Source organism: Thrips palmi, unplaced genomic scaffold, assembly GCF_012932325.1.
Source record: "Thrips palmi isolate BJ-2018 unplaced genomic scaffold, TpBJ-2018v1 HiC_scaffold_8, whole genome shotgun sequence".
NCBI classification, from domain to species: Eukaryota; Metazoa; Arthropoda; class Insecta; order Thysanoptera; family Thripidae; genus Thrips; species Thrips palmi.
Genome location: NW_023144635.1, coordinates 11,817,445 through 11,842,292, shown reverse-complemented (window position 1 = coordinate 11,842,292; position 24,848 = coordinate 11,817,445). Strand labels below are relative to the sequence as shown.

The 24,848-nt window shown below is 61.7% G+C and overlaps 1 protein-coding gene across 9 annotated transcripts in view; it reads left to right on the top strand.

Annotated features, from left to right (window-relative positions):
- LOC117653932 (potassium voltage-gated channel protein Shaker) overlaps positions 1–24,848 on the top strand; it is a 154,421-nt gene that overhangs the window by 57,155 nt on the left and 72,418 nt on the right. The window contains exon 1 of one of the 9 annotated variants that reach the window (XM_034399979.1): positions 1,083–1,181. The exons of 4 other annotated variants lie outside the window; for them this stretch is intronic. In XM_034399979.1, coding sequence (XP_034255870.1) covers positions 1,138–1,181 — 44 coding nt within the window. In that variant the 5' untranslated portion in view covers positions 1,083–1,137. 4 more of the 9 variants (XM_034399975.1, XM_034399978.1, XM_034399983.1 and 1 more) reach the window with 4 other exon arrangements.

Below are 24,848 nucleotides of genomic sequence, written 5' to 3'. Positions count from 1 at the left end.
GGAAAGTGGAAAAGTGGTGTCGCGCGTGGCTGCGCGCTGCGCACTGAACGCCCCGCCACATCGGCCCTTGCAGCCAGTGGCTCGGTGACGCCGGCGTCTGCTGATTGAGCCGCGACCACCCCGCCGACTCGAGGACCCCGAGGACCCCGTGACCGCGGCCGTCGCGCCCGGAAGAGAGTCCATTAGTTTCCGACTTGTTCTTCCCCGCGCTTCCCCGTCGCCGCCAAGCACCTCCTGGCCGTGATCACCGCCCCCAATTACCGCCATCTGTCTCGGCGCGCGTGACGCTAATGCGTCCTGACAGAGGGCCTTGGTCGCCTCTAATCGGACCCGACAGCGACCCTCGGCGTCGTGGCCGCGGTGACAGGCCAGGTGACAGCGGTTGCTTTTTCCCCGCAACGGCCGCCCCGCGTACGCAAGTCCGTGACGCCGACCTGTCGGCGCGCCGTGCCGCGACGCCGCGACGCACCGCGGACCCGTGCGCGTATCACGCAACGCGCGGCAGTCCCGGGGCCGCCGAGGCCGCCGAGGCCTGCCGGCTCTTTATCTAATAACATTAATCACGTTTGCAGAAAGCGGCCGCGATGACAGCCGACTTGACGCGGCCGAGGCGGTGGCCGTGAGTCGGGCCGCGCAGACTGCAGACGGCGGCGCGCTGGACGTGGCGACGCGGTCGTGATTTAGAGCGCTGCTATCGGGGGGCTGCGCAGCGCTGCGCGGGGAAGCGATAGCGGCGCCTCCAAGACGCACGGCTCGAGGCTCGCGGGGTTCTTGTCGGCGGCGCGGGTGGCGGTCCCAGTGTGCCAGTGCAGCGAGTGTTTTGCAGCCGAAGACAGTGGTGCGCGACAGCAAGTGTCGCGGCCCCCGAGGCCTCTGCGTCGTCGCCATGCCCGGCGCGGCGGAGGCCATCCTCGCCGCCGTCGTCCAGGTGGCCTGGTGGCGCGGCCCCGGAGCGGCGCGGCCGCAGCAGCGAGTGCAGCAAGACGGCAGCAGGCGGTGCCCATGGCTGGCCCCGGCCCCGGAGGCCCCGGAGGCCCCGGAGGCCGCGGAGGCCTGAGGCCTTGCCTGAGGCCTTGCCTTAGGCGGCTGCCGGACACGGAGCGACCGGAGGCGGGATGAGGATGGGCGGCGCGAGCGATGTCTTACCTGTCATCGGCTCACAGTGGCACTGGAGTGCGCAGGTCAGTCGGCGTTTGTGTTTGTGTCACGTGGCTCACCCTGTCTGGGTGCCGCCGGCCGGTTTCGGCAGCACACTGTCAGGCCCGAAGGCAACCGCAAACCCAGGCACGTAGGAACGTCAAAAAAGTTGGGGGAGGGGGGGCAATGTATTGCATGTTGCCTACCTCGCAGGGGATTGACCCGGGGCAGCTCAAAAACTGGTGCTTGCTACGCCACTGCGCAAACCTATTTATTAACGGGCCGAATGGTCGAAGAGGAGGTTCGGAGAGGGCGGGTGCTTCTGCGAACCGCGCCGCACGCGCATGTTGAAGTGAATGAAGGTTGTCAACCCCCGAGGAGGAGGAGGAGGAGGAGGAGGAGGAGGAGGAGGAGGAGGAGGAGGAGGAGGAGGAGGAGGAGGAGGACAGAGTAGCCTGCCGAACGTCAAGAAGTGCCGGTCGCGGGTCGGAGAGTCAACTACACTGGGAAAACAGGGCCAGCATGGGCGTGGCGAGCAGACACGGCGACTACTGCACCGTGAACCGGCAACCCTTCAGTAAATCGGAAAGTAACCCGGCACGCGGTGCACGTCACAGGGCGGGCCAGATCGGTTTACGAAGGGAAATCCAAAACGGAGCTGAAACGACCTGTTTGTGTCGATTGTTACACCGAGGGCTTCCGAATACGCTCAGTACTTTGATCAAGTTTTGGGAGGCTGTGAAATTCGGGGTCGTTTCTTTGGCATTCTAATGCACGTTGAGCACTCCGTCCGAGACTGCGCCCGACTGCGTCCGTCTTCCTCGTTCCGAGGGGCGTCGACTTACCCGTCCAGAATATGAAGACGCGCGTGCCCTCATTAAAACTTTCCCCGGAGAGCTCTCTGTCTGCAGTGAGTCGCGGAAAAGAAGTTTACCTTGTCTGCACTCTCAAGAAATGCGACCGCTCACCTCCACAAACTCGGCCTCTGTCGGCCCAATGAGCGGCGGCGGCGGGTCGGCCGCGTCTCTGTCGTTCACACTTGACGCCCACAACGCCCACGCCTGTCCCGCGCGAAGATCTTATCCACGCCTTGTTCCTCCCCACTTGAAAACGGCCGCCTCAGAACGAGGCACGCGCGGCGCGGACTGGCGGCGCGGGGGTTCGAACCCGCGCCCCTGCCTCATTATCACCCTGCCGTGACGGCGCGGTGGCACCGCGGCCTTAACCTTGCCCGGCACCTGCTCGTGGCAGCACGGGGCAGCACACTGCTCGAAATATTCCATCGACTCGACAGACTTTTATGAAAGTAGTTTTCGCGAGTTTTCAACGTGGTGACTTCTAAATTGGGATTTCTTGGAGCTAAATTGGAAGTCCGTGGAGTGGGCGCCGTCGCTGCATTCACGGCGGAAGGACTTTGCCGACGCCGTGCACCGCCTTGCCTTCAAATACGGGTCAAACGTGGCTGGCCGGCCCGGCAGCTAAGGGTGCTGTGGCGTCAGCACGGCCAGCACGCGCACGGCCTCGGCCGCCTCGGCCGCGATAAGGCCGTGTCCGGCCTCTGCCTGCGGGTTCATTCCGCATCTCGTCCCTCTCTCTCTCCTGGGTGTTCCGTTCGGGAGCGAGAGAGACAGAGCGAAGCGCTGTCTGGAGTGTGCCGCGGTCAGCACAAAGGAGTGCCTGCTTATGCACGGGCCGCTTCGGCCGACTGAATGGCGGCAAGGCACTGCAAGGGGCCGGGTTTTGTTGCAGACCGTCGCGTGGAGTAGCCATGGGAGGACGCGCGGCCCCGCCCCGCCCCGCCCCGCCCCGCCCCGCCCCGCCCCGCCCCGCCCCGCCCCGCCACGCCGCCTCGCAGCGCGCTCAGACGCCGCGCCCGCCCCTCCTCACTCCACCCTCTGCTCTCGGAATAGTCCCAGAACAAAGCTCTGGCATACCGCTCCCTATATTTAGGCCCAGAGTCCCCGAGACAGTGGCGTAGCACGGCATCGCCGGCCACCGCGGCCGCACGCACCGGCCACTCCCCGCACAACCAGTGTACCTCCCTCCCTCTGTCTCTCTCGCACTCGCTTCCGGCTGCACCGGCGTCACACAGATCACCGCCGCGCTCTTGGATCCGCTTCACGGTGGAGGGGGCGGCCGCCATCGCCATGCCTCTCCCTCCCCACCAAGTAGGGCACTTTTACAGTGGCGCTATCATCGACGCATCAGAGTCGAGGCGCGCGCTGCGACCGGGCCGGGCCCCCTGCGGGGCCGCGGTGGTCCCGGGGGCGACCCGGCACGCACCCAGGCCGGCCAACCTGACCACGCCCCCCGTCTGGTCTGGGTCGTCACGCGGGGCGGGGCGGGGCGGGGCGGGGACACTGCGGGGGCGTACGTGAGGTGAGGTAGAAGGGAAAAGAAAACGTCCCTTAGAAGATCGATGGCCGTGGGTGCCTGAGCGCGCGCGCGTAATTTGGACTCAACTTTTTCTCTTGTTTTCCTCAACTTTTACCGCCGGAGAGAATAGTGCCGCCGGTGCTTTGGTACTTACGGTGCCGCGGCGGGGCGGCAGCGGGGCGGCGGCTCGCGTGTCGCGCCAAATGTGTGCCGTAGGCTCGGCGTAAGGCCTCCCGCCGGTAGCGCCTGCAGGTAGGGGGCCGCGGCTGGAGGGGCGCGAAGAAAAATGGCGAGGAGGTGGGGGAGGGGGGGGCAGTACAGCTGTGGGGCAATCTCAAAGAGGTCGCGGCGCAAACAAGGCCATCCATTCGGTGTGCCTTGCCTTATGGTGTGCCGCCTGCGCGTGTTTGTAGCGCGGCCTCACGCGGACATTCGAAAAAAAAGAAGCATTTTTTTGGAGTGGGTTGTCACGTGTTGTTGTTGTTGTTGTTGTTTACGGAGCCGTTTTGCTAATGTTGTTTTTCTCCTCTCTGTCTTTTTCAGGTAAGTTTCCCTGCCGTCCAGCAGCGACGAACACCGCCGCAGTAGCCCCGCATGTACACAGTAAGCCCTTCCCTTCCAGTGTAATGGCCAGCTCGGAATGTAAGCCGACTCGGCGGCAGCGCGGCAAGCGCCTTACTTCCGGTCTTGCTTTCGGCCTTCCGGGCCGGACCGCTGATGCCCTCCTTGCGGTCCCCGATGACGTCATCCGAATATTTCGGCTCTTATCGTCTGGGGCGAGATCGCTTTTTTTACTGCTTTTTTTTCGCCCAACGGCTCAGAGCTACGTTCCATTCGTTTTTTTTTTCTCGTTTATTTTCAGGTGACGTATGACAAAAGATTCTCCCTATCGGTGCATCATAATGCACACTCCGACAGCATCCACGTTCGACCAGGTGTGAAACAATGCAGAGAGAGCAAAAAAGGGCGCGAAAACGCGAGGCAACAACAACAACAACAACAACAACAGCAGCAGCCCCGCTGCACCGCATGAACGGGGCGATAACACACGGCCTTTGTGCTGCCGGCCCATACACGTCACTCCACCTCACTTCAAATTTTGAATATTAATCCTTCAAATTTGAATCTTTACGACTCAACGGGAAGAAAAAAGTTTATACCGCGCTGCCTTGGAGCACATTTAGCGCGTTCACTGCAAACAATGCTTTAACCCACGGACTTGTTTTTGTTTGCTTGTTTGTTTGTTTTTTTCTTCTATTGGGTGTGGCTGCGTGAGGAGGTGAAAACTAAGCGCAAAGTCTTGGTGTGCCCTCCGCTCCTACGGTGGCCTGGCCGGCGGCCTGCGTGGCGCAGGGCAGCGCAGGGCAGGACGGGGGCCGCAGGGCAGGAGCCGCGCGTCCGGGCCGTCCGGGGCGTCCGGGGCGTCCGGCCTGCCGGGGCTGCCCGGCCGGGCGGCCAGTCTGCCGGCGGTAGCTCCAGGGTGCACACGGCGGGCCGCTCGCGCCCTGTCGTGCCTTGTCGCGCCACCAGGCCGCCTGTCCTCCGCGGCTCGTGCCTCCGGGAAGGCCTCCGGGAAGGCCTCCGGGAAGGCCTCCGGGAAGGCCTCCGGCAAGGCCTCCGGCAAGGCCTCCGGCAAGGCCTCCGGCAAGGCCTCCGGCAAGGCCTCCGGCAAGGCCTCCGGCAAGGCCTCCGGCAAGGCCTCCGGCAAGGCCTCCGGGGTCGCGGACAGGACGCGGGCTGCCAGTTAGCTTAGTCCGTACTTTGTGACTCGCATCCTGCAAGCCACGTCCCCCGCGCGAAACACGCCACGACCCCCACCGGTACTTGTTGTTGTCGCCGCGGTCCATTCTTCGCGCGGGAAGCTCGCCGGCCTGGCGATGACGCCCTGCAGGCTGGTTCCGCGCGGGAGGCCCCGCGTGTCTCTCTCGCACCGCAACGGGACGGTCCTTGAGTGCGAGAGAGACGCCCCCCTCTCGGAATCAGCCTCCTGGGGCGAGGCCCCTCAGGTGTCAAGGCTCTCGATCAAACAGTGTTGCCGCTCGCCGGGTGCGGTGGACAGAGCACCAGTGGAGTACTCGGGCATTCCCTTTCAGCCAGGGCGCGCTCTTTTTAAATTTTGTTTGTTTGTGGGGAAGCGGCTGGAGGCTGAGGGGGTAAACACTTCACGAAATCGTGTACAGACTACTCCGTATTACGCTGTATTACGGGTGTATTACACGTGTATTACGGCCCTAAAATGCCAAAATTTGGCACATTTGACCCAAAAATGGTATTACGATCACGTGTATTACGCGTAATACACGGTTTTTGTGTACAGGGTATTACGCGAGTGGTTACCCCCTCGCTGGAGGCTGGACGCCCTCGCAGACGGCTTCGAGTGTGTGTGCCTTGCCGACCGGGTGTTTCTGCTCTGAAAACTCCTACATTATTGACTCAGGTAAACATGAACAGCCGTGCGTTTTCGTAAGTACAGTGCTACGCGGGTGCTTTCGTTCCCCGTGCGCTTCCTCGTCCCGTCGACGCGCTCTGCGGAAACGCGCGGCTGGTTCTTGTTGACCCGTTCCAAATTCCCAAACGGCGTCTTCCCCCTAGTGGGTCGCGGCACGGCCGGGAATGGAGCGAGCCATTCGGGCGGCAGTAGTGCAGCAGCAGGGCCTTGAGGACCGCGGCGGAGAGTAAAAGCTTATGGAAAGCGTTCCGAATGGGCCGTGCCGGGCGGGGTGGGGCAGGGTGGGGCGGGGTGGCCGTCGTAACGCCGCGGCTGTAATTTATATGGGGATCGGTTTATTTCGGCGAATGATTCGGGGACGTCTCGCGCGCAGCACCGGCGTCGTCGTGGTCGTCGGCTTCGGCGTCGATGGCCTCGGCGTCGTCGGCCTCCGGCGCCGACGTCGCCGACTTCCTGGACACCCTGCCTGCGAATAGCGGTGGCTGTCTGGAAATACCACGCCGAGGGCGCGGCCGGGACGAACCTCAAGGCTGCAGGTCTGCAGGGCCGGGAGCAGAATCAGTTTGGCAGACCCGGACGGACTCGGCGGGCTCGGCGCGTGCGGGCCACGGACTACCAGGGCTGCGTGTATGTGTGCGTGTGTCCGCGTGCGCGTGGGAGCGTGGGGCCCCGCGGAGTGAGGCGCTGGCGGCGGAGACGTGCGGGGGAACGGAGCGCACGGCGGCACGCCCCGTCCCGCACGCCCGACCCGCCAGAGAGGGAGCGCTCGGCTTTTACAGGGCTCTACCCCCTCCCCTTGTCCGGAGCGTGCGCCCCGGCCCGAACGCACTCAGCCTACTGCCCTTCGCACTGCGTACAAAGCAACCCTTTCATTTATTTTATTTGTCTTTCGGCGTGTTTGTCGCTGGCTCGCAGTACGCAGTTCCTTCTAATTTAGGTCGAACGTATGTGAGGCCGTCGCAGCCGCCGCGACCCGCGTTCGCAGTGCTCGCTGTGCGCGCACCCCTTCCCCGGCGACTTGCCGGCCGCGTGGCGCTCCGCTCGCCGCTCGCCGCGCCGTGCCGGCCGGGGAAATAGATTGCCACAATTACGCCGGGGGCCTCATGCCATAGACATTTCTCTCGCTGGCTCGGCTCGGCTCGCCTCGGTTCTCCTCGGTTCAGCTCGACTCGCCTCGGTTCGGCTCGGCCCGTATGACGATTCCGCGGCGCGTTTCGCCGGCTCCGTTAGGCCCCTAGCTGTTTCCACTACACCTCTCTTCTCTCATCACATATGTCAGGGGCCTCACCTCGCCTCGCCTCACCCGCCGCGAGGAATGTCCTCCCCTTCTCCGCTCTACCCCAGCCCGCGGTGCCGCGGTGCCACGAGCAGCAGCGCGGCAGCCTAAAGCCACAGGTGCGATCTCGGAGGCGGCTGGGCTGCCTGGGGCTGGGCACACCGCCGTTTGATAGCGTGCAGTAACACGGCTGTAGGTGTGCAAGCGGCTTGCCTGCGCCTGGCGCGCGCCCTCCACTCGTAAAGACTTCCCTTTTCACTGAGGGCGTGGCGGGGCGGGGCGGGGCGGCGGTGTGGCGGTTCGGGGAACGCCCTCCCTGTCGAAGCCTCCCCTCGGCCCGGAGAAATATGAGGCGAAAAAAGGAGCGCGATCAGTTGCATCAGTATTCAGGGCGACTTGGCCTCGGCGCTGAGTGGCGGCGGCCGTCCAGGCCGTTCAGGCATTCACCCCGGGCTGGCGGTGCAGCAGATGCCGCGGTAGGTGAGGTCGGCGGGGCGCGGCGCGGACGGCGTGACCCTGGTTCTGGCGCACCGCTCGCGCACCGTTGATGGTCTCGGCTGGAGCGGCTGGATGGGCGGGCCGTGCCTGGTGGCCGCGGGCGCGCTCGAGAAGGCCATCGGGGCCTCGTTCAATGCCATGCCGAAGGGCGGCGCGGGCCAGGCCATCAAGGCGCAGATCCAGCGCAAGGGCTTTGAGGAGGGCGAGCTGGGCGCCGACCTGCGCAGGCCGCGTCGCCGCGTCAAGACCAAGTCCACCAAGAGGTACGTAGCACGCACGCGAGTACGCGAGCTTCAGAGGCTTGTAGGGGCTGGGCCCTGGGGGCTACGGGAGGGTGTTGCTTTGACAGTACATGTTGGCGTTGGTCTTCCAGAACGCGTGGCTTGGATCGGATTGGGCCCGGCGACGACGCTGCCCATGGCTTCACCTCCACCGCGGCCTCGACCGCCTGCATCCCCCGCTTTGCCGGCGCCAGCGCGTCGGAGCCACAACGCTTTTACAAAGGCCTCTCTGTACCCATTGCTATTGTAAAGTCATGTCGCCTCTGCCTGCGGTGCGGTATTGTAACGGAAAATGTTAAATTGCTTCCTTGGCTGCACTCAGAGCGTGAGCGCCGAGGGAGAAACGTCTTGGCTTAAAAGTTTTGCCAATGAAGGAACGTGGCCTTTTCACCAGCCAGCAGTAAACCAATGACTTTCCCCTGGACGTTTCTCTCTCCACTGTGCTTCACCCTATCGTACTCCATCCGGAGTTGTTTGTACATAAGATGTGAGTGCTTCGGCTTGTGTTGTAAGTTTGCTCTGTACTGTTGACATGCTTGTGTACAATGTCAAATAAAAGCCGCCGTGTAGAACATTTTGAACCTGGAGTGTGTACTCCGTACCAACAGTGTCCCCTCGGCCGGGGCGGGCGCGGGCTGCCCCGCGGCTCGGACGCATCGATATATCGACTGGCGCTCCCCAGGGAGTCTGCCCTCTTGGCCGTGTCCGTCCAGGACGGCAAGCAGGACGGCCAGGAGGACGGCGAGGGCCCCGCCCGCAACGCCCGCCACCCCCCGCGGTCGGGTTCGCTCAAACTTACTTGCTTCCCGGAGCACCGGCGTGTGTGACCAACCTGTTCGGACCAGCGAACCGGCGGCGGCGCTGCTACAGAACTCGACACCTACTCAGTAAAACAGAAAAAGACAGGGAAATGTTTTGGAAAAGAAAAAGTGAAGGAGTCTTACGACTTATTTTCGCAAACCGCAAGATAATTAAATACCCCTTCCCGCGGTTGTGCTAAATGAACAAAAAGTACCCGCCCATTGCCCCGCGGGTAGCACCCTTCGCCTGGCCGCCGACCACCTCGGTGCCACAAACAGCTAACAAGTCGTCAATTAGTTTGGTAACGACGTGTGCCGGCGAGGCCGGGGCGAGGCGGCCGATGCAGAGGCCCGAGAAGGGCCGAGGCGCGAAGGGGCGGATGATTGCGTCCCCCTCCCCTGCACGCCCTCCGCGTCCTACACCGTCCTTGGACGCACTCATTACGGCGCAAGTAGGGCGCGGGATTTGGACCCAACGCCCTGCAGGGCCCCGTAGGGCCGTGGGGCCGCAGGGCTGCCCCGAGGGCCGGGCCGCAGGGCGGGGCGCGGCCGCGCAGCCAGTGTCGGCGCGCTAATTACGAACCCGTTTCGGCCCGATGTGCTCGGATCGCGTTCCCTTTAAATGGTCCGGCCGGCCGAAAAGGCACCAGCGCGCGCAAAGAAGGGCCCCACCGGTCGACCTCGCCGTCGGCCGCGCCCCCCTCCCCCCTGGAAGCCCCGCCGCCGCACCGCGGCCGTTCCCCCTCCGCCCGGGGGGATAACACAGAACTTCAAAACAGGGAATTACTCTCTTGCTCCCCACAACACACGACGGTGGGGCGGTGGCGGCGCGGAGTACGCCCAAACTCACTCCATCGCCGTGCCGCTCTTCCAGCTCCAGCGCTCCGCTTCCAGTGCCCTTATTTCCCGCTCCACTCCCCGCGCTTGACCGCTGACCCGACGGTGCCCGGCGTGCGCACGGATTGGCGCGTCAGCGCGTTGCCTCTTTGACGGCTCGGAGTGTTTCCGTCGCCCCGCCCCTCGCCCCTCCGAGGAGTGCGTACGTGCCTGCGGCCGGGGGTCGCTTGAACCAAAGTTCCTCCACCTGGGCGCCGAGCACGCCGACGCGGGCACGCCGATGGACCCGGCCACCAGGGGGAGGGAGTGGATGGCCGGGACACGGATTCGCCCTTTGGCGTCCCCGAGGGGCGGACTTTGACGCGCACCCTGCGAAAACAGTGTCGCGGTGTATCACCGATCAGCCGCGCCGCTCCAGACAAAACACACACACACACGCACGCACGCACACGCACGCACACGCACACACACACGCACACACACACACACACACACTCAACACACACGCGCTGCTCGTCCCCGTCTAATTGCTCGGATTGCTGGAACATAGCGAGACAGCCTCCCCTCCCCCCTCGCCGAGCCGGAACCCGGCAGATTAGTGCAGTAGATTCGAGCGAGGCGCGGACGGCGGGGCGGGGATGGGAGACGAGCCGCCCGGTGCAGCCTTGGCAGCGTGGGCAGCCTTGCTAGCCTTGGCCCTGGTGCAGTCCACTGAGCTGAGCCCCGCCACTCCGGAACGACGTCACGCTTGACATGCACTGGGCGCTGTGGTCGCAAGGCTGACTCCGGCATTCCCTTGTCCGTTACCGAAGGTGCGCTCGGTTAATGATCAGACCACCCCAACTCCCAGCAGAATGACTCCAAACGGTGCTTCACGTCGCTCTGTCTCTCTCACACCTGCGCGGGTCACCCCGAGCCCAAGGGAGACACAGCGACGAAAGCAGGGACACACACACACACACACACACACACATTCACACACACAAACTTCCCGCAAGGAGCGTCGTCGCTACCCCGCGACGCAGAGACTCCCCTCCCTGCGGCGGCGCGGGGTATGTCCGACCAGAGCCACCCCCGTCGTCCCCGCCGTCCCCGCCGTCCCCGCCGTCGTCTGGGGTTGAATCCGAGGCCCCGCCACTCCGCAGCGTTTTCCGCGCCTAGCCATGACAAGCAGATAAGAAGCAACTTCCCTCGCAGACGCCCCTGTAACGACAACGCGTCATATCCGCACGCCAGCCCGCCAGATCCGCTGTACTTTTCCTGTTTACCGTGCCGCAGCAGCGAGCAGCAGTCTGCCTGCGCTCGTCATCAAACCGGCGACATGAGCCCCGCGCTGACGCCCGAGCCATACCGCCGACACACTGCAGGCCTCGCCTCTGTCTCTCTCGCACAGCTACCGCCCAGGGCGACGTCTCTCTCGCGAGTGCGAGGAGAGAGAGAGAGAGAGAGAGAGAGAGAGAGAGAGAGAGAGAGGGAGAGATGGGCAGCCGGGCTGGCAGTGCAGCGGCGCGAATTATCGCCAATTACATCGGCGCTGAAATTCGGAGCAGCCGGAGCGCGAAGCGCGAAGCACTGCGGTCGGCGCGCGCTGCTAATGCCGTATGTATTGCGGCTGTCGAAGTGTAGAGGGGCAGGGGAGGGGAGGCGGAGATTCGGCCTGAGCGAGGCGAGTTGACACGGCCTAATTGCATGGGACCGCTGGGCCAACTGCTGGGCTGCCGCGCCAGGCGAGGCCGGGCGAGGCGTACCCACCGCAGGCCGGCAGGCAGGGCGGTGCACTGCCCACAACAAACCAACCGGCGGGCCAACAGCATCAACACAGGGCTGCCCCGCGGCCGCCCCTGGGCCGCCCCTGGGCCGCCCCTGGGCCGCCCCTGGGCCGGCCAGGCAGGCAGGTCCCCGAAGAACCGTTTCCGGCGAGCACGGCATGACGGCTGGAGTGGTGCCCGCCACCGCGTCGGCCATGCACCTCGACATGCAATGTGACATACTGCACGCCGCGGCGGTGGCGGTGGGTGCGGGTGCATGTGGACACAGACGCGACAGTTTCCTGCTCGCCCATCCAAACATCCTCCCGTCCGGCCGCTCGTCGGTCTGTCCGCCTGTCTGTCTGTCCGTCCGGCGGCCACCACCGGGTGCCTTGCGGGTGTGACGCTGCCGTCTGGCACACCTCGGCGGCCTCGGCCACTCCACCGGGCAGGTCACCCGTCGTGCCCCCTTTGTTTCCATTCGCACTGTAAATATTCCTGGGGCACACCAAGAAGGGGCCGGGGAGGGAAGACAGCTTTCCCCGGTCCGCGGCCCTCTCCCGGGAGCCACCAGGTCCGCCAGCCAGGCCGTCCAGTTCGGGGCCGCGGGGCGGTGGACTGCTGCAGCAGACTGGCCGGGCCTGGCCGGGCCGCTGCTTGTCCCGGCGATTAATGCGCTGTCCTCCTCCCTGCAGAGCCCCACGGCCGAGCCCCACCCTCTCGTCTCGAGAACTGGCTGGAACTGCCGTGGACGTTTTTTTTCTGCCCCCGCCGCGCGGCCTGAATTTGTAGACTTCTCCGGGGACGGCGGTGGTGGCGGCGTCGACCAGCCGCTCGGTAATTTGAGGGGAAGGTGGAGGGGAGGGGGCGGCATCGGCGTCCTCTGCTTGCATTCGGCGTTGTCGGGATGGCCGGGTCAGGTGCCGCGAAGCGAAGGCGCGGCCGGCGAAAGGCACATCTTGTCCGAGGTGCGCCGATGCCGGCAGCGCGTTGCACGGGCTGGGCTCGGCTGGGCCTGGCCGGACTGGCGCTAGGGCGAGGGTGGCGTGGAGGGCGTGGTCATGCATCTGAATATTGGCGGCTTGACGGCCGACGAACTCATCAATCAGCCACAACACTTCCTGATCGCTGTCGCCGTTCTCACCGCTCACTTTGGCCTGGACGCGTCGCGTCCTGCAGTTCCGCATTTAGCTTCAATAAATACCATGGGGGAAAAGGCGTAAGGCTTAGCTTTTAGACAACAAAAAGAAAGGCGTCGAAATGGAACTAGAGAGGACCGGATTCGAACCAAAGACTGTGTCTGCCATACCACGGAAACATGGTGTCTGCAAGCGATTCATTTTTAATTGATTTTTTTCGACCAATCCCTAAAACGGTCCTTGAAGTCACAATGTTGTCGCACTGCAGTCTTCTATTCCAACGTAATCCCGCCCGTTTCCAACTGAATCTTTCCAGTCGGGCGTGCAAATAACATGGAGCACGGAGTGGCACGGAGTGGCACGGAGTGGCGGCGGCGACCCGCGGGGCACTGCGGCAGGCTGCAGGCCGAGACCGAACGGGGCGCCCCGTCGCCCTGTCCCTCTCCCACCCCGCGGGACGCCCCGCGAGAGCGAGAGAGAGCGCCCTCCGCTCGGAAGCGGCCGGCTGGAGGCTGGCGGTGCAGCAGCCCGATGCAGCGCCCCCATTCACGGCTCGGGCCCGTCCGACGCCGTCCGACGCCGTCCGACGCCGTCACTGCACAAAAAACAAACAGAGCGTGTTTGCCTCGCTCGGCCCGAGGCCCGCCGCCCCGCCGCCCCGGCAGCCCGCGCGCCGACGTGCACGTGTCCCTCCAGAAGTTCGCCGCCGGCGCCAAGCCCGCCAAGCGCGGCAAACTTAATTGAAACTTCGCTATTTTTTTCCTCCTTTGCGTCGACTTGGCAGCGACGCTCGGCGAAAGGTGTGAGCCGACGCTAGCGCCATCTCATGAATGCGTCGCGGCGTGGCGGGGCGCGGCGGGGTGCTGCGGGGCGGGGCGGTGCCGCGTCATGCCCTGGAGAGCCGCGTATTGGCGTCTCGACGCGCGGAGGGCCGGGGGGCGGGGCGGGAGGGAGTCCTTGATCAGGGTGCTTTGCGAGTGCGGCTCGGGGAGTCGCTCACGTGGCGCGTTACGTGGTTCTTGCACGGCAATTACTTGCGGTGGGCCGGCTGGACGGCACTGCCTCCGGCAGGACGGATGTCACCTGCCTGGACCGAGGGCCGAGGGCCTGCAGCAGGGCGAGTGATCGCGGTGTTCCAAGGCGACGGTCGCCCCGTCATTCAGATGGAGGTCCTGGAGGTCGTGAGGGCGGCGGGTGTGGATGCACGGCGGTCATGTGCCCGAATTTGATCCCCTCGCCTTGACGACCCCCACATTCCAGAGGCCCTGCCGGCCCTGGGGTGAGGCGGGGAGTGCGGTAAGCACAAACGGAAGTCTGGGGGGTGGAAGCTGTCCGGGCCGCCCACTCCCACCCCGCCCCCACTGCGCTGGGGGTGGGGGCTGGACCGGCATCCGCGAGCCCCTGGAGGGGCCTGGAGGGGGCGCTGCCATCCCCTCGCCGGCGTGGGGGCCTGCACGAGGGGGGCCGGGCGCTACGCTGGCTCTGCTGGCTCCGCTGGCCCCGCTGCCGCCCCGGTGCTGCAGTGTGTCTGTCCCGTCCCCCCAGCTGGCTGCTGCTGGCCGCCCAGGCACGGAGGCACGGCCCTACGGACGGCGCAGCGCGGCGCGCCGCGGCGCCACGGACTAGGGGAGCTGCGGGGCTCGACTCGGTGCGACTCCAGCCCGCCTCCAGCCCGCTCCAGCCCGCCTCCAGCGCCGGTCGAGACGCGTGCGTGCGTGCCGTGTGCGTGCGTGCCGCGTGCCTCCAGCCCCACGTGCTCGGACCGCAGGGGCCGCGGGGGCGCCCCAGCGGGGGGGAGGGGGCCATGGCGGCGTGGGCTGGTGCGGAGGACTTGGCCGTCGTGGACGTGGACGCCTCCAAGGGGTCCTCCCCCCTCTCCCCGTCGCCCCCGCCGGCGTGTCGCCCCTGTGGACGCCGCCGCCCTCCCGGCGCAACGTAGCATGTGCAGCATGTGCATCATGGACAAGCAGCCACGCGGCGAAGAATGCGGTGCAGCCCAGTGCGCCCCGCGCCCCGCCTAAGGCCGCGCCTCGGGCCCCGCCGCGCCTCGCGCGCGCCGCCTGCCTGCCAACCGCCGTCCACGTAACCTGCCGTCCACCCGTCCCTCCATCCCTTCTGGTCCCGTCCCCTAACTCCTAGTCTTTGGGGATGAGTCCCCTCACCCAGCCTCAGCATGTTTGCTATGACGGAATATTTTGGAGAGTTCGCTATCCCAAGGTGAGTTGACGGAGCAGGCAGCAACCACCACCACAACAACGTCCAGCACCCCAAGCTAAGCCTCACCAGCGCCTCGCCAGTGCCTCACCAGCAGCACTCACCAGCGCGCCGCCCGGCCACGCGGCAATTCTTTATTTCGTTCTTCCTCCCCCACTTCCACCTCTTCTTTCTCGCTTCTTCTTTCGTTCTTGTCCTCCACGGCACGCTGGACCTCCCGGTCCCCAACGTTTCCACCGCACGGCTGTACCTACTCCTCCTTGCCACCATGTTCGCTATGATGGAGTATTTCGGCGAGTTCGCTGTGCCGAGGTGAGTTTCGCACCCCCCGCCACGGCGCCACGCACGTCGCGCCAGTAGCCAGTGTGTTGTTTTGTTGGTGTTGTTGTTTTTGTTTGAGTTTAGCGGTGGCGCCACCAACCCTGCCAGTAAACCTGCACGCCTGAATTCGCAATGCCATTTTTTGCATTACATGTACTGTATTGACCCGCCGAGCGTTTTGGCATGAATCTTGCTTTTAGACCACACATTGTGTGACGTCACTACACAACTTTTTTGGGCATGCTAGCAGCAACACGAAAACCTTGAATCGTAAAATTACATAGTAGACTAGAAAATTGGTTTGCAACAACATGTGATGGAACTTTGGAGTCCATTTGAATAGACTTGACTAGATAAAGAAGAGGGCGGTTCTTGGTGGAATGGGGTAAGGTGGCCCCAATCAAAAAATCCCACCACACTAGGGTAAATCCACTGTGAAAACTCCCAGAGTTATCCCACTCAGACATTTCAGAGTTTACTAACTCTGGACGAGCAACTCTGAGAAAGTTAGTCTAAAAATTCGCGCACCTCAGAGTTAGAGTTCCAGAGTGCCATTCGGAGTTTCAGAGTGACATAATCAGAGTTTCAGACAGGAATAATGAGAGTTCCAGAGGTTCAGAGTCAACTTAAAAGTGTCATTATCTCCAATCCAACATGATATTTCAAAATCATGACAATGTTATAGGGGTCGTGGAACCGAGTTCGATCCGAATCCGCGATCCATTTTGTGCTACTACCAACGGTTCACGAGATAGCAGAAAAAAGGTTTCCAATTTTAATAAAATTAAAATGGCCCTACTAAATTTGTGTGTAGATGCTGCATATAAAATTTCAATCGAAAATTCCTGTAACTTTTCGATTTAGAGCCTTGTCAATTTGAACACCACTCTGAAACTCAAACTCAGACTCTAAACCTTCAAGCGCGACTCTGCAACTCTGAACAGCTTTTCAGACTCTGGATGGAACTCTGAAACTCAGAAAAGGATTCAGAAACTCTGAAGAGTACAAACTCTGGAACTCTGAGTTAATTCTCAAACTCTGAGTTAACTCTAAAACTCTGAAAGGAACTCTGCAACTCTGGCATGAACTCTGTAACTCTGACAGGAACTCTGGAACTCTAGATGAAACTCTAAAACTCAGACATACACTCTGGAATTTCAGAGTGGATTTACCCTAGTGCATGAGGTGGAATTCGAGCCACCGTCTCTGGTATCAAGAAACGACGCCTCTGTAGCCTCGGCCACCAAGGCAGTGTTGCGTGGAGGAATGTCTTTCATCGGCTTTAAACCGCACTGGGAAAGACAGTGCCAAAAGAAAAGAAATGTCTGGAGTTGAACCCCGGACTTGCTGGTCGAAACTTTCAGGAGCTGATCACCTTTCGTACACTGTTAGAAGAGGGTTCGACTTTCGAACCCACCTTGGCTCGAAATACGGCCTTAAGTAGGATCGAACCCATCTCGGTTCGAAAATCGGACGGGGTGGCCGATACATGCAGGGTTCGATATTTTGACAAGATGAGGGTTCGATTTTCGGCTCTGGTAGTGTTCGATTTTCGGCTTTGTAGGGATTGAGCTTCGCTGAGACAAGTGAATTATCAAACTTGACCAAATAGACATTTGCTTACAGATTTAGATTTGTCTCGAGAAGACAAACAAAAAATGTCAAGACATGTTATGGGTTAAAATAGAAAATAGAAGAGTTATTGGATTTTTAGAGTGCAAAAATGGTAAAAAAGACATTAGAAGTTGAATAACTCTTTCATTTTTCATTTTAACCCATGATATGTGTTGACATTTTTGGTTTGTCTACTTGAGACGAATCTAAATCTGTAAGGTGATGTGTGTTCGGTCAGGTTTGCTAATTGACTCCAGGCGCTGCCGTACGAAAGACCGCAGAGCCGAAAGCCGGCGAAGCGGTCGAAAATCGAACCCCGCGTCCGAAAATTGAACCCACGTGAGTTCGATTCTACTTAAGCCCGATTTTCGAGCCGGGCGAGAATTGGGACCGCCTTTCCACGGTTCGAAAATCGAACCCCCTTCTAACAGTGTACAGGCGTGCCTGCCCTACGCCGACTACACCCTCACCCTCGAGTCCAGGGTTCAACTCCCCACATTTTTTTGCTCTGCCCTTTTTACTGCATAACTTAACTGACTTACTCGATTCGTTTTCGTAATGTACTTTGTAGGCGCGTGGACGCATCGCCGAGCCGAACAACAAAACGGACGAAACGGAAAACAATTGCCGGTGACGATCACACCTCGGGGGTTTCGATAATCGGCGCCGATGTGTTTCGCGCTGGACCGAGCTGGACTCTCTCATTGATTGGAAGAGGCGCACGGAGCGGCCGAGTTAGGCATCCGGCGAGGCATCCGGCCGTGGACAACCGTGGACCGGCTGGGCAGCCCTGTAATTTCCTGTTGCTCGCGTCACTCACTTCAAAGCGACACCCTGACCGGCCGCCACGCCGGGCCACGCCACGCCACGCCGGGCCCCCGCGTACACACTGCCTGGCCATGGTCTCGCGGCACGTCGCGTCGAGTAGGTCCAGGTCGGTCCAGGCCGGCCCCCAGAGCCTGCGATCGGGTGGGTAAGGCGGCCGAGCGCTACCCGGCCGGCCTGGCACTCTTTGACTTGCTCACCCGGCCACAGCCGGCCCATACCCAGACCCAGACCCACCCGCTGTTAAGGTGACCGGGTAACGCGCTACCCACCACGGGTGAACAGACCCAGCGTGCCGACGACGGCTCGACCCGAGCCCAGCGCGGCCCGCTGCCGTCGCCGGCGAGGCAGGCGGCAGTCAGCGAGCCGCCAGTCGACACAGCTGTCTCTCTCGCACTCGTTGGCTGCTTATGGGAGAGAGAGAGCGAGATGCCACTCGCCTGACGCCCGTCAGTCGCTTGGCGCGGCTGTGGTTGGTTTTGCCTCGCCGTCGGCGCTGTGGCTCGTCGATCGGGCGCTGGTCGCCGCCGCTGGCTGCTACGTGTGAGTGTGAGTGTGTGTCAGTCTAGGTCGGGCCGACCAGCGCCGACTGAACCTGTGCTGGCACCGGGTAAGAGCGTTCACCCGGCCGGGAACGGCGGGTGAGAACGCGGCAGCTTACCCACCCGATCGCAGGCTCTGCCGGCCCCTTCGCCCTACCGGCCTTTGTCCGAATGGCGCCTACCAGCTCGAGCGTAGGCCGACCCGCCGTGCAGCGGCGCGTCCGGGTTGCCCGCCTCCACGGCGCCCCGCCCCGCATGGGCACGCCCTGGGCACGCCGGCGACGACGGGGCGCCGAGAGGCCTCGGCGGCCTCCTATCGGCGACATAGTTAGCGCGCGGAATGTGAAGGAGGGGCCCCGCGGGCGCCGTCTACAGTCTGCATTCCTGGTCCCGGGCCCTCCGGGCGCGGCGCCGTGCCGCTCGGTGGCAGGGCGTGGCAGCGCAGGTCGGCGTGGCACGGCTCACCAAGGCACGGCGGGGCCGGCGGGACCCTTTAGGAGCGGTTGCGAGTCAATTCGAATACTCGCGATACACGCCACCATCCATAGCAGCGACCCGGACTGGGGGGAACGCCGCGCTGAGACATTCCCGTCATTGACAACCCGGGCCGCGAAATCGTCGCCCCGTTCCGGCGCGGAGCAAGGAGCCGTGGTGGGCGCCGAGGCGAATGCTGGAGGCGGTGCGACGTGAGGGGAAGGCCCTCCCGAAACGAAACATAATGGAAGGCGGCGGCGCTAGCACGGCACGGCGCTAGCTCGTGAGAGAAATGTCGCCGCGCGGGACGCCGACGTGTCGTGCGGGGCGGGCCGGGCCGGGCCGCGTTCAAGACCGTGTTACTCGGCTGGACCGGGCTCACCGGGCTGAACCACCACGTATATTGGTGGCCGAGGTTGCCGGAGCGTCGACCGTCGCTTGAATCGGGTGATCGACTCTTTGTTTCTTTACATTTTTTGAAGTCCAATCCGGGTACTTCATGCTCCTCTTCCGTCCTCTTCGCATCAGCAGCAAAACTTCCGCGGTGGCTAGGAGCCAGGAGGCATCGGCTCATGACCTACGAGTCAGGCGATCGATTCCTCGAAACATCTTTTCATTTTTTATGACTAGCGGGGATTTGAACCCGTTGTCTCGCCCAAACGACCCCATCGACCGTAGTGCCGTGGTGGCTGAGTGCGGCAAGGCGTCGGTATTCGACTCTGGTACGGCGATCGAATACCCGCATCCGCACGTTTTGCCGGGCTCTGCCTTTGCGGTTCATGCCCACGGCTTCAAGGGCTCCGTTCCCCTTGGAAGCAGACATCAGCCGCGGTGGTCGAAAGCGTAGAGGCGCTGTATCCCAACAGTAGGGTCCAGGGTTCGACACCCGTCCAGTCCCAAATGTTTTTACCAAGCTTCGCATCGCGCGAAGGCGGTTCAAGTATACAAAATCAGCCGGCGTCCAGCGTGCCTCTCATAGCCCAGTGGTTCCGCTGCTGGGCAGGGTGACGCAGACTCCTGAGTACCAGTAGTATGGCCCCTGAGTGGGAAGGGGGCCGGGCATCGAATCCCGCCTACTGCGAAAGGTGGCAGCCTGGCCTACTATGAGAGGACTCCTCCACACCCAGATGACGTGGCCGATGACCGGGAAACGCAACACCACCGAGGCTGCTCCTGTGGTGAGATGGGGGAACTGTCTGGTGGGCACCACCCCCGCAGGGAAGAGGGCCGGTTCGCCGGGGTGCCCTCTTTCGCTGAAATTTTCTATATCCTTTTGATATTGTCTCTGAACATTTCTCTTACACACATTTGAGTGTGTTAAAATGTATTTGGAATTTTTTTGGAAAGAGCGAAATTTTCTTAGGCAAATTATTTAGTTTAGGAATTTTTTTGTGGGGGGGGGGAGTGAAGTGTCCTGCAGTTATGTCTCGATTGGCAATGCGGGAGTTTACATAAGTTCAGTGCTACCGAGTCGCTCTCTAACTGTAGCCTGACCCCATAGCGGTGTTAATGGAGAAGCCTCTGCCACCGAGGCCTGGCACGACGGCATAGCACAGTGGGCCAGAAGACCGGTGTATGCGGTCAAAACTAGACGCGTTTTGAGCTCCAGAATCGCTAAACAGGACTCGAATCGAATGTGTGACCCCACCAATGGATTGCTGTTGTCCGAACGAGAAATCCTTTGGTGGGGTCACACGATCGGTTCGAGTCCTGTACACCGACTACTGGAGCTCAAAACGCGTCTAGAGTTTTGGCCGCCTCCACCGGTTTTCTGACCCACTGTGCGTAGCCCCCAGCCTGGCGGTGCGTCTGCCCTCGCAGGGCGTCACGGGGCGTCGCGGGGCGGTGCGGCAGGTCAGGGTTCGCGTGTGCGGCCCCCTAGCGAGGAGGTCGGCCGGAGTGGGGTCCTAATGAAATAATGGGCCCTCTAGTGTGCCGGCCGCACTTGCCGCCCCGCCCCGCTGCGGTGGAGCTCGTCTTGCGATGACGTCACAGCCCCGCAAGGAATTCGGGGCAACAGGAGCAACGGGCGGAGCGGGCAGGTGCTGCTGCACGCGTGCACCGGGGTTGCGCAGTGCTGCGAGGGCTGCATCCGGGGCACGCCACTGGAAAGGCAAGGGCACGACTGCCGTCCACTTGTGGCTCGGCCCATTCCGGCCCGTTCGGGTCATTCGGCCCTGTTCGGCCCTGTTCGTCCCGCTCGGCGGTCCTTTCATCCTGTCCGTTCGGCGCGCCGGCCGGATTCTCGTTCCCGGATCGGCCCGGCCCGCGGCCCGCCGGATGAAAGCCGACGAAAGAGGAAAGGGGAAAGAGAGGAGGGTGTCTTTGTCTCGCGAGGGACAGGGCAGGGTGGCGCCGCACAGCCGCAGGGCCGCAGGGCCGGCCAGCCAGCAGCGCTACCAGCGGCCAGCGGGTCAGGCCCTGTCGATCCCACCGCATAGGGACGCGGTTTCGTGCCCTCGGGGCCGGTCGCTGGGATTCGGAGTCGCGGGGCAATCCCTCGATGCAAGTTGTCCAAACGTCTTGCAAAACAGTCCACTGCCAAAAAAGAAAGGATCACAAAATAAAGCATCACATTTCGAAGCTAGTGTGGGTAAAGCTATCAAAGCACGCCAAAAAGGGAAGACAAATATCAGTATATCAGCGTAATATACTCTCCTTTTCAAAATGTATCTTCAGATATTTTTATCGAGAAAGTGGGGCATGGGTGAGTCTGAGACTCACCGCCCTGATTTCTGACATATTAACAAAAACCGGGGAAAGGGGGTGGGGGGAGGCAGGGAGGGCACCGTCGGCACCACATTGCCCTGTGTATGGCAGTCAAGTGTCCCAGTGCGCCAGCGGTCCTTGCCAAAGGGGATATTGGATGGACAGTCGCGAACGTTGTGTGTGTGTGAGTGTGTGCGTCATGGCTGACAGTGTATGTGTGTCAGCGTATCTGTTGGTCTCATGAATGTGTGTGTGTGTGTGTGTGAGCGTGTTTATGTTTGCGTGTCCGTATTACGCCCTGTGTGTGCGCAGAGCTCGTGGAATTGTAAGATTGCAGTACGTAGTGTGTGCTACGTATACCCGGCGTAGCATTGTTGCTGCTTCCCTGTGCCGAGCAGCAGAGAGGGGTCGAACCAGCGCAATTGCTGGCAAAAGGAGCAATGCATACATGCATGCATGAGGCGACACGGGAGGAACAGTCTCAAATAGTTTCTTACGCTTTTGTTTTTGTCATCTCTGTTCTTTCACTCACCCCACCGCACTGCCCAAGTAGTTGTGTGAACGTAGAAGCAAAAAGGTTTAGCGCAGTGATCCGCAGTGGAGTTTTCTCTGCGAAACACTCGCACTCTCTCTCACGAACCTATACAGTGTCTCATCAACGGGTCCCATCTCTCACACACACCAACACACCTGGAAACACACACACACACACACACACACACACACACACACACACACACACACACACACACACACACACCCACACAATCCAGGTAGGGGCCCATTATTCACTCGGAGAGGCACGTTGAAGCCGAGCGTGGCGACGATTAGAGCCCCATCACCCCCTTTCCCCTTCCTCCTCTTTTCTCACTCTCTCTCCCTCACACACACACACACACACACACACACGGTCGGTGCGTCGAAGTGGCCCATTATTGCCTTGCGGCGGCGCGAGGATGCTCACGGCGGCTTTGTTATTGTTTATCTTCCACGTGGAAAAAACGAGAGGCGCGTTCCGTTCGGCGGCTTTCCCGGGCTTTGGCTCCGCGCCGGGTAGTGTTCTGCATTGGGCGGTCCGGCCGGTCCGGCCAATTTCGTTGCCCACGGAGCGACTGCAGCGCTGTGAACGCCTGGGTTCGCCACCGGCTGCCTCCGGAAGCACTCCCATGTTTTCGGAAGCAGGCAGGAATACCCCTCCTCACCCCTCGCCCTGCGACAACGCGAACTGTCCCGACAGGTGCTGCCCTCTAGGCGGCAAAAGTTGGCTCCGGCGGCTATCGGTCTGCCGGGTACCCGAGCGACCGACGGGGTCGGGCGGTCCACGGAGCGCCCGGACCGACGGCAAGCTCGGGCCGGGCGGTCCGGTCCGAGCGACGGCAGCGCCATCGGTCCGCGCGAAACGACACGGACCGCCCAATGCAGAACACTAGCGCCGGGCTCCGCGGCCGGGAGGCTCTGCGGTCGCATTAGACTACAGCAGTCTTTCTCAAGTCTGTTGGCGTGTGCTCGGTGGGGTGGGGCGGGGAGCCTCCGCTGCGGCCCCGCCACTGACTGCAGCACCCGGCCCCTTCCACCCCCCTCCACCGCGGGGCGGGGCGGGATGCCAAGGCTTCCAGAGCAACTTCCCTGTAGCTTTGCTTTAATTCTGCGTTTCTTTTCTCCCTGCCGTCTATCCATTATCGACCAACGCGACTGCCCCGAGGAGGGCCACGCCACTGTCCTGCACTCATCGGGGGCCGGGGACCGGTTTACCGGCAGCAAAAAAGAAGGAGAAACGGATAAGGGAAGAACCATCAGAAGAAAGACGCGCACCAGGGGTTTCGTTTCGACCACGGCATAGGGCACGCACGGCGAAACCATCTTCTGGAAATTGACCGACACTGCGGAAAATCCGGAGATGTTTTCACTGTGCACGCACTGACCAATGATGGCGAGCCGACCTAAACTTCTTGAAGAAGAAGGAGATTGTTTGATTTATTCTGATTGATACATTCATTTCAATATAACAAGTGCAGGAAGTGAAAACGTTTTTTGAGCAGTGGTTCTGCTAAGGCAAGGTTGGCAAAGCGGGAAGTCAGGTCTGCGGAGAACTCTAACGGTTGGTCTGAGCTTATCATGGTGTAAAACTCCGAAGTCGAAATAACTAAAATAATTGATTTAACGCGATAAACTACTTTCAACAACTTACTACTTCGGAGCGCTTGCACCGCCTCTCCACCCCGAAAATTCAAAGGGGAAAATTACTTTGACTCGCCAACCATTTTTCCAGCTCTATCCGTGCATATTTCATATTTCCTGCTCCATCTCGACGGCAGCGCTGCCGCTCTGCTGGTGTGCTCGCCCCGGCATTCATAACAGAATAGAGATTGATTGAGTTTTGTTTCGCCAGCCTGCTGCGAGACGTGGTCGGGCCGTACCTCTGTGCATTACACTCGGGAAGGCGGGGCAGCTGACTCCCACGGCGGAGTGGGGCTCCGGTCTCTCAGCCGGAAAGCAACCAGCACACAGTGGGCCAGTAGACCGACTCAGGCGGTCCCAATCCCTTGCAGGCTTTTAGCTCCAGAGCCGCTAGGACTCCAACCAAACGTGCTCTCCGAACGAGGAATCCATTTCTGGGGTCGAACGCTCGGTACGAGTCACGTTTAGGGACTCCAGAGCTCAAAACCCGTTTAGAATGCAGGCCCCTGCGCTGGTCTGGCCCACTGTGTGAGTGGCGAGGCGACTCACTGCTTTTCATTTGCTTCTGGTTGGTGCGGCCTATGACGCCAAGGGCCTCCGAGGCCGCGGACGTACGTGCGGCCGCCACCTCCCCCACCTCTCACTCCCAGTGGTGCCGCTGCCGTCGCCCTTATTGAAGAAGACCCAGTCGCCCCCCTCCATTCATTAGAATGAGATTCCGGGAGCGCCGGAGCGAGAGGGGGCAGGTCCTCACCCGCGGTTGCCTAGGGGGCCATGCAGGCGACCCCTTTGACACCGATACTTTCTGGCTGGCCCACTATGCTTCTGGTTGCCACCGAAGAAAGAGGATTTGAGACGGGAGTGGGGGAAGCGAGGGGTAGGCTGCGGAGCGGGGGACCGTCTGAAGCTCTGAAGGGTAATATTCGCGAGAGTTGGGGTCCTAGGAGAACGGCACGTGAAGTCCTCAAAGTGAAAACAACTCCAAAGAAGTGTCCATTGCTTTCACGATTCGAGAAGACGAATGATTCTCATCTTTCATTGTTCTTCGGCTGCGTCCGACCGCGTTCTGTTTGTTCTTCGATGCTGGAAATACGCGCAGGAGGAGGGACTGGTGTTGATAAGTTCGTGGCCGTGCGTGGCCGTGTGTGTGTGACACGTCCTCTTTGTCTCTCTGTCTTCCTCTCCCCTACGGGACGCCCGATGAGTCCATGAGAGATGGTCGATTCAGACGGCCTCTTGCAGCACTCCAGAGCCAGATATTGCGGGGGAAGTGACCACAGAGCCGCGGTGATGGCGAGGGAAGCCGGGCCGCGTCCTGCCTGCAGCCTGCCTGCAGCCTGTCCTGCAGCCTGTCCTGCAGCCTGCCTGCAGCCTGCCTGCAGCCTATCCTGCAGCCTGTCCTGCAGCCTGTCCTGCAGCCTGTCCTGCAG